This window comes from Littorina saxatilis, linkage group LG16, assembly GCF_037325665.1.
Source record: "Littorina saxatilis isolate snail1 linkage group LG16, US_GU_Lsax_2.0, whole genome shotgun sequence".
Classification (NCBI taxonomy): domain Eukaryota; kingdom Metazoa; phylum Mollusca; class Gastropoda; order Littorinimorpha; family Littorinidae; genus Littorina; species Littorina saxatilis.
The window spans coordinates 11,173,039-11,182,702 of NC_090260.1; the positions used below are offsets into that span (position 1 = coordinate 11,173,039).

The 9,664-nt window shown below is 41.7% G+C and overlaps 1 protein-coding gene across 1 annotated transcript; it reads left to right on the forward strand.

Moving 5' to 3' along the window:
* Positions 1-2,403: 2,403 nt before the first annotated feature.
* On the forward strand, positions 2,404-4,342 carry LOC138950384 (vertnin-like). Its single transcript, XM_070322121.1, has 3 exons — positions 2,404-3,103; positions 3,268-3,383; positions 3,525-4,342. Exons 1-3 carry the CDS (start codon positions 2,416-2,418, stop codon positions 3,705-3,707), a joined length of 987 nt encoding a protein of 328 aa, XP_070178222.1. The 5' UTR covers positions 2,404-2,415; the 3' UTR covers positions 3,708-4,342.
* The last annotated feature ends 5,322 nt before the right edge of the window (positions 4,343-9,664 follow it).

The window sequence follows — 9,664 nt, forward strand, 5'->3', positions numbered from 1 at the left end:
CGATGAGTCGCTGAAGTTGGACCTCCTTGAGGCTGGAGGCCCGGCGCCGTCCTACCCTGGCTGCGGGACACCAGGACGACACCACATCGATCCAAAGATAATTGTACGGCCATATTATCGTGGAAGCGTAGACAGCCGATTTTCTCCCCACGCCAAGTTGGCTGCTGTCTTCCGTCTTCGGTGGTTGAGGTTCTTACTCAGGGTTGCCTCCTCCCCGTAATTTGAACTACACAGTACAGATGATGTGGGTCGTGAACGACCCATACAGAATTACGTAACCACATTTGTAAAGAAGCAGCAAATGTTTTTCCCTATTCTAGTGGCGTGGTTCGTGTACAGCCCATACTTTTTACGTTGAATCCTTCTTTGGAATGTGTGGGTTGTACACGACCTACATCATCCGGACTGTGTAACAGTCCAAAGCGTGATCCAGTGAAGGTTAAAAGATATGAATGTGTGATATTTTACTCTCATCTATAAAGTTGCCTCCCTTGATTTGTGTTTGTGATAATTTTTATAAAAATGTTTCCCCCCTCAAATCAATGCAACAGAGAAAACTAGTTATACATGGTGTGTTGAGATATTAATTCCTTATTTTTAACACCATGCAATTTCTTCAAAATTATCTCCCCTGATCTCCTCTTGCACAAAACACTTGTTTCACTATTTGTTTCTAGTATTGGGTATTTTTAAGAAGATTGCCTATCTGAAAATCACAGCAAACATTCCTAGGTATCTGTAGAATTAGAAAAAAAAGTGGTTACAATTTAGTCATCTGATATGATACGTGATAGATAAAAATAGAAGAGATCTTGAGACTCAAAAGTCGCACTCAGGAATCATCACATAATTATTTGTGCTTACAGTTACACTTGAACATAAAAAATATCTGTATTCATTTACAGAGTGACCTACATAAATTTTCTTATTCTAATATTATACATTGTTATCTTTTCTTTTTTACAGGTGTAAAAGACAGCTGGGTTTGTCGACACACTCCCACTTTTCCGACAAGGCTGTCCAGGACTGGACTCTTACAAACAGGAGGCACTATGCCATCATTTCTTTTGTGACTGCTGCTTTGACATATAACGTGCGCCACACACAAGACAGAAGTCGCAGCACAGGCTTCATGTCTCACCCAGTCACATTATTCTGTGTTTGTGATAATTTTTATCACCTTGAGTCGCCTGTTGGTGAGATATGTGCGCGTTATAAATATTCGTATTATTATTATTATTATTATTCTGACACAGGACCAACCAGTCCTAGCACTAACCCCATAATGCCAGACGCCAGGCGGAGCAGCCACTAGATTGCCAATTTTAAAGTTTTAGGTATGACCCGGCCGGGGTTTGAACCCACGACCTCCCGATCACGGGGCGGACGCCTTACCACTAGGCCAACCGTGCCAGTGCCTACTTAGTTGTTGCTTTTTGGTCCAGCGGACCATACAGGCCAAATCAGGACCCCACAAGTTTACCATTACACATATTTAAATTAAACCAATTTTACTAAAACAAAATTAGGAACGTCACCCGAAGGGATCATAAAAGCTAAATCAAAACCCAACGTGTCAAGGATTTTTAAAATTCAAATCTTAAAATAAAGGCCAGACTTCTTTAAAAATCCAGAAACGCAAGCCAGAAACATTGTCGTTTGAAGGCAATGTTGCAGAAAATTGGAAGCATTTTAAAACTGAAGACGGAAACCTTGAGAACTTTAAACTACAGACAACTTTGACTCCCGTGCTGTGGAGGATTGTCACCATTCAGTCGACAGATTTTTCTTTTTCTTTTTTTTTTTTTTAGCTTAACGCCCAGCAGTCGACAGAGAATGCTACCATACTTGAGTGCCTAGGTGAAGATAAAAGTGGAAAAAAACTCGAGTGAAGCCACAAACGAACGAGAGTCCAATGAAGTTCTTCGGTTCTCTGTGACATCTATGATTCATGACATCACTTTGCAAGGCAATCCAGATCTTGATTTTGAACATTTGATGAAGGAACGTCCTTGTGACCAAGAATCACTTCAGCTTGTTGAAGAAAGAACATAAGGACAATCAGTCAATCCTCTTTGGCACAAGATGCAGCGTGGACTGATCACAGCCTCAAACATGAAGCGAGCCTGCACAAGGCACACAACACTTGTCTCTGAAGACAGAGACAGACTGTTCAAAGTCGGTTGACCATATCATTGGAGACACTTCACAGAAGATCCAGTCTTCAACATTGAGTCTGCAGCATCGGTATGTGCTCACCGTGACAGCCTCCAAATGGGTCGACATGTTTCCATTGGCCACCAAGGAAGCGAAAGGGGTCTGGCTATGCTTAATGATAATGGACGATTTGACGGTGTAAGCATCAAGGCTATGGTAGATGGTGATGGACGATTTGACGGCCCAGCACCTGAGCCTATGGATTCATCTGCAATTTTTGCAACGCTGCAGTCATTTAGAGATTTTGAAACCCTGCAACATGCTGCCGTAGGCCTTCATGACAAGTTGAGACCAGTTACCATGCGACAGCTGCAAGGTCACAGCTTGAGGGTAGATGCAATATCCAAAGACTTGTATCCTTCAGATGGCCCCAACTTCACCCCATTTTCCATCTATGGAGATGGCAATTGTTTGCCACGGTGTTGCTCCCTGCTAGCTTATGGAACAGAAGAGCACCACTTGGAAATGAGGGTCAGGATTGTCATTGAGTTGGCTGTTAACAAGGCACATTATCTGAGTTACCCTGTGGCAAGATTTTGCGCCCAGTACTCTGACCAATATCATGGGGAGGTGCTGTCTGATCTAGCAGTGGAGAGGATCTATGAAGCTGAAATTTTTGACGCCTGCAGGCCTGGAACATACATGGGCTTCTGGCAGATGCTTGCTGTCAGCTCCGTTCTACAGGTTTCCTTGTGGTCGGTTTATCCACAGTATGGTGGGTACACTGTGAGGCACCATCTGCACCAAATCATCACACCCAGGACAGCGCCGATGGAAGCTGGGCAGCCCATCGTGCATGGCATCATGTGGACACATACGCAGGGCAAACATTTGCCAGCAAGCCAGTGGAGTCCAAACCACTTTGTGGTTTGTTTGCCAACAAATTGTATCCTTTTTTATAGAATGTATTTTTAATGGTTCATTTTAACTTTTGCAAAGTATGTCAGAACAGTATACACAAACGCTGACAATTCATAATGTAATAATCAAAGTGATAAAGCTTGAACAATTATGGCATCATCGGCTGTTATTACCCTTAACGGAAGTTAGATGTGCAAAGACAAGAGTCCAAAGATGTGCAGCAAGAATCATCAACGATGAAGCTTGGCGACTTTGTTCTGGTGGGCATTTCAACAGACAGAAATGTCACCAAGTATGTTGCACAGGTACGTATAATTAATGTTATTTCATACACATGTGTTTTTCAGAATTTTGTGTGTGTTTGTTTGAGGATTGTATTCTTGGTGGGTTTTGTTTTGTCTGAGGTTCCTTAAACTCCAATCTGTTTCTCCCATTTATATTTTCAGATTTCCAGGTTGACCGAGGAAGGTGGATGGGGTGTATACCTGAAGGCAGTTGGAGGTGGAAAATGGAAGTTTCCTGGCAAAATGTCTGAATTTTTTCTGCCGCAGTGCGACATTCTCACTGTACTTCAAGACTATGTTATGTCACAAGAAGGCAGAACAGTGTTGTATAAATTTGAAATGTAAAATATCTGTGTATTCAAGCTGTAGTGTTGAGAGCTAGTTATTACAGCTGAAGTCGCTTATTGTAAACCCTCGTTAATGAACTTTTGGAAAGTGTAAACCGTTTTTCTTAAAACGAAATTTTATGTTTGTTTACTCTGGTTTTTATAATCTTTTGGATAATGTAAACTTTTCTGTGTGACCAAAAGGTTTACAATAAGCAGCTTTGGTTGTACTTAGTCAAGCTGTAGTGTTGGAGGTCATATATATATGGCAGATTTCAAAGCAACACCGTAAAGAATCTCTTTCATTCTTGTGAAGTTATGTACATTCAGTATTATATGCATGTAATTCATTTGTTTTAACCAGTTCCTGCATTAAATGCTCACAAAGCATGAATTTCTCATTTCATTAGTCATTTTTAACCAATTTTGCAAATGCAGAGGTCACATATATATATTTGTCACATTTAAATGAACACGGTACGGAATCACTCAAATTGTGGTAAAGTTATGTACAAATGATATCTTTGCTGCGTAGCACATGTTGTGTCAAAGGTAGGACACAATAATTGGTATGACAATATTCATATGCTTGATCCTGTGCTGCAAATGTGTTTTGTTTTTGATATTATTCCTGTTACTTGATTTAAAGACAAATTTTGGAGAAATTATTGTGTGAAGTTATGTACAGTCAAAGGGTAAGATCGCCTTTTACTGAGTTTTAGCCTGTTTTTTTAAAATATTTTTGGCGCTAACAATGTGTGTGTGTGATCCAAACAGTTCAGCCATGAACTTCTGACCTGAAATTGTATTAGCATTGCCAGTTGCAGTTGTCTTATGGGCTAAATTGCATATTTAGTAGCATTGTTTTTTTGTTTTTTTTAAGATTGCCCTTTTGGTTGATGTTTTACTGTCTAACTGCTACTGCAGGTGATTAGAAATAATATTCTATGGATCAGATTTCATTTTCTACCACACTTTTTATGTTATCTTGTTTTCTCTTAGATTTAGGTGTATTTCAAAAGTGAAGCAGTGGTGAATGTGGTGAAGTTATGTACTGCGTTTTTGTTGTGGAATATCGCCTTTGTGTGTTGCTGAAAATGTTTGCCCTTTATGACAAAATGCTTATTCTTACACACAAAATTTGTTTCAATCTCTACTTTCATTCAAACATCATCACAATTTATACTTTAATCAAATAAAAGAATAAGACATTGTGTGGTGTTATGTACAACTTGTTCTACTGTTTTGTCTTGTTTTAGACCTAATAAAAGTCTGATTGACTTGAAATTAGCATTGTTAGTTGTAATTTATTATTGTACACAAGATGTCATCATTTTTGTCACTCAAAACACAGTTTCCATTTCTTCATCATGTGTCACACTTTTTAGACACCATTTCTGAGCCTTGCCCATATTGTGATGGACGATTTGACGGTGTAAGCATCAAGGCTATGATATGTTGTAATGGGCAATTTGACGGTGTAAGCATCAAGGCTATGATATGTTGTAATGGGCAATTTGACAGTGTAAGCATCAAGGCTATGATATGTTGTAATGGGCAATTTGACGGTGTAAGCATCAAGGCTATGATATGTTGTAATGGGCAATTTGACAGTGTAAGCATCAAGGCTATGATAGATGGTGATGGACGATTTGACGGTGTAAGCATCAAGGCTATGATAGATGGTGATGGACGATTTGATGGTGTAAGCATCAAGGCTATGATAGATGGTGATGGACGATTTGACAGTGTTAGCATCAAGGCTATGTCACGCTCAATCGCTTCATTTAAACAGTGGTTTGAGCACATCAAGCACCCACTGTCTATACACAAGTACTGTGCTTTCTGTCACATTAGTCTTTGTGCAGTTGATGTGACAACAGGTATATGTCCAAACGTCTCTTGTGGCCAAACTGTTTCATGCGAGTCCGGCATCGCTCAATTCATCGAGTTGCCAATATCTGAGCAGATTAAGTCCTTCTTCTCAAAGCCATCCTTCCTTGCAGACATTCAGCACAGATTCACACGCACAAAGTCATCTGACACTGCTGTAGAAGACATATATGATGGGAATATGTACAAGTCACTTTCAGGTGAAGGTGGAATCCTCAGCAGAAAAAAAGTCATTCCCATATTAACCTTCCAGGGATGGCCAAATCATCCGTGCGGTCGCCAGGCCGGGGCAACACATGTCCTCGGCTCTGATTTGTTTGTTTGCTTAACGCCCACCCAACCACGAAGGGCCATATTAGGGCGGTGCTGCTTTGACATATAACGTTCGCCACACACAAGACTGAAGTCGCAGCACAGGCTTCATGTCTCACCCAGTCACATTATTCTGACACCGGACCAACCAGTCCTTGCACTAACCCCATAATGCCAGACGCCAGGCGGAGCAGCCACTAGATTGCCAATTTAAAAGTCTTAGGTATGACCCGTTTTCTTTCTTTCTTTATTTGGTGTTTATTAAAACATCGTTTTCAACCGTTCAAGGTTATATCGCGACGGGGAAAGGGGGGACATGGGATAGAGCCACTTGTCAAGTTGTTTCTTGTTCACAAAAGCACTAATCAAAAATTTGCTCCAGGGGCTTGCAACGTAGTACAATATATAACCTTACTGGGAGAATGCAAGTTTCCAGTACAAAGGACTTAACATTTCTTACATACTGCTTGACTAAAATCTTTACAAACATTGACTATATTCTATACAAGAAACACTTAACAAGGGTAAAAGGAGAAACAGAATCCGTTAGTCGCCTCTTAAGTACGACATGCTGGGGAGCATCGGGTAAATTCTTCCCCCTAACCCGCGGGGGGACCCTTTTGGATGTAATTCTTTACTTTCTTTCTTTATTTGGTGTTTAACGTCGTTTTCAACCACGAAGGTTATATCGCGATGATTTGGATGTAATATCGTGTTTTAAAGCCATAATTATATTATATATATATATATATATATATAATTGTAAAAAATCCGCCGGGATAGTTTGACGGTGAACTTTGTGCCAAGCGTTGGACGAAGTCCTACTATAGAGGCCGACTGGTTCCACGTGACACAAGTGGAAGCAGTGTTGAAGTGGTGAACGGCCCTACAGTCAAAGCAGTGCCATCTCAAAATCAACGCTACCGGACCGCCTTCCAAGTCACCAGACGACTTGCGTCTTTGGCCTTAGAATTGCCTCTGCGGGAGTTCAGGCAGACGATGCTCTTAATTGAGCAGATCGCAACTGTGTGGCAGGGAGGCAAAAAAAGTTGTTGTGGAGGTGGTGGATCCACTGGCAGAAAGTTTTGGTGACGCCAACAGTGGAGTTGCACGGATTCCACTTTCACCTGCTTTTTGCGACACCCTCTCAACTACATATGAAACGTCATGCCGTAACTGCTGCTTGTCCCTGTAGTGATATACGTGGGATCACGCCGCGCCGTAATCAAAGTTTGGCCGACTAACTCTACGACGTGGAAAAGGTGTAACCGAAGCCTCTGGTGAGCGTGTTACGACAGTAAAATGACGTCATGTCGTAACTAGAGAATGTCCGGGTAGGATTACGCCGCGCCGTAATCAAAGTCTGGCCGAGTAACTCTACGACTCGTGGAAAAGGTGTAACCGAAGCCTGCAGTGAGCGGGTTACGACAGTAAAATGACGTCATGTCGTAACTATAGAATTTCTGAGTCGAATTACGACATGAAAAAGGCGTAACAGTAGCCCCTATCGCTAGATTATTCAGTCACCTGTATAAAAGAACAAGTCGCGTAAGACGAAATTACTACATTTAGTCAAGCTGTCGAACTCACGGAATGAAACTGAACGCACTGTATTTTTTTCACCAAGACAGTACAGCTTCATCAATCCCCGCGAGAAGGAAATCGCTCACCTCCCACGTGCAAAACGCAGTGATATGCACACGCCAGAATAGCGCGGTAGAGTATTGTGCTAAGCAGGAAAGCGCGCTTTTCTGTATTCGTGTTGTTAACTTTCTGAGCTTGTTTTGAATACAACCTATCATATCTATATGTTTTGGGAATCAGGAAATGATAAAAGAATAAGATGAAATCATTTTTGGATGATTTCTTAAATTTTAATCGCTCTACACACACACCACACCCTCTTCTCGATTCCCCCCTCTACGTTAAAACATTTTTTGTCTCATCCGAAAGACTAGCATCAAGACCCATTGATTGTTGCGTAAGTATTTATTTTTGTCTTTCAAATGAAGGGGTAGGGTTGGTACGTGGTGGTGGTGGATGTGGGCGGAGGGGGGGGGGTGGCAAGTGGAAATTTGTGTGCTTACCGCAACGTGGTGGAATATAGCTTCCGCAGATTTAAAAGCACAAAAAGACACACCAAAAAAACCCAACACAACAGCAAAATAAAATTTAAAACAAAACCAAAAAAACGCACACGTAAAACATAAAGTATCTCGTCTAGACTCAGCTTTTTAACTAAATTCAATTTAAAGGGGGACAAAACACACCAAGGGATAGAACAAAGTTAGACAAATAATGACATCAAATAATATGAAACCGAAAACCATGAACAATAAAAACAAGTCACGTAAGGCGAAAATACAACATTTAGTCAAGTAGCTGTCGAACTCACAGAATGAAACTGAACGCAATGCCATTTTTCAGCAAGACCGTATACTCGTAGCATCGTCAGTCCACCGCTCATGGCAAAGGCAGTGAAATTGACAAAAAGAGCGGGGTAGTAGTTGCGCTAAGAAGGATAGCACGCTTTTCTGTACCTCTCTTTGTTTTAACTTTCTGAGCGTGTTTTTAATCCAAACATATCATATCTATATGTTTTTGGAATCAGGAACCGACAAGGAATAAGATGAAAGTGTTTTTAAATTGATTTCGACAATTTAATTTTGATAATAATTTTTATATATTTAACCCCTTCCCTGCCCTGCCACGAACGGCGTTCGAGGTGTTTTTTGGCATCCTGTCTGCCCCGCCACGAACGTCGTTCGAGGTGTACGCATCAGAGTCCTGTATCCACCCAAGAAGGGGGGTAACTGCAAAAACTGTTGGCAGAGCAGTTAGACATCTTGAACCAACGGTTCCTTCCCTTTGACCGTTATGAATAGCAAATATTGATGTTTGGGAGAATTTTGAAACTTCGGGAGTTATCTGTGTTAAGTCGTCAACAAAGATGTCGGATGGTGGACGGCGTGGGGGTACCACGAGGTCTGTTTTCAAGCGCTATTCAGCACTTGAAGTGCTTCAAGAGTGCCTAAATGACCAAGACAGTGATGATGAAGACCTTAGAGATGGAAGTGACAGCGAATCAGACGAGGAAGAAACTGATTTCAACCAGCACCACCCTCTTTTGTCCGAGGTAGGCATTGATGATGACAATGATATCAGCTACGAACCAAGTGTATCTGCCACTGACAGTGATCAGTCGGAGACTGATGGCAGTGATGCCGAAGCAGAACCAATGCCTGGCCCATCAACTTCATGTCCTGTGGTCAGAGGTCGCGGCAGGGGTCGAGGAAGCAGTGTGGGAAGAGGACAACGAGGGAGAGGTAATGCGAGGGGGCGTGGCCGCGGCCGTGCCCGACAAATTCCAAGACAACGTCAGGAAGATAAGATAAGAAATTGGACAGATGCTGATGCAACTGCGCCAAACCAAGACATCCAATTTCAAGGCAATCCAGGCATGCAGTGCAATGTTGACAATTTTGAACCAGTAGACTGGATGCAGCTGTTTTTTGATGACGACCTCATCAACCACCTTGTCTTCCAAACAAACCTTTATGCTGACCAGTACCTTGAGAGCAGCCTTGTGCTTTCCTCAGTGTTTTGTGGATTATCACACAAAATTCATATACTGGAAGTAGTGTGTGGACTTTGCCTGCTCTGTGGATTGTGACTTTGTTGCTTCTGAGTCTCAGCTGTGGAGTATGACGTGCGATTCCGGACTTACCTTACCATGAACAGCTAACCCTTATAACTTTGGATGCTTATAGC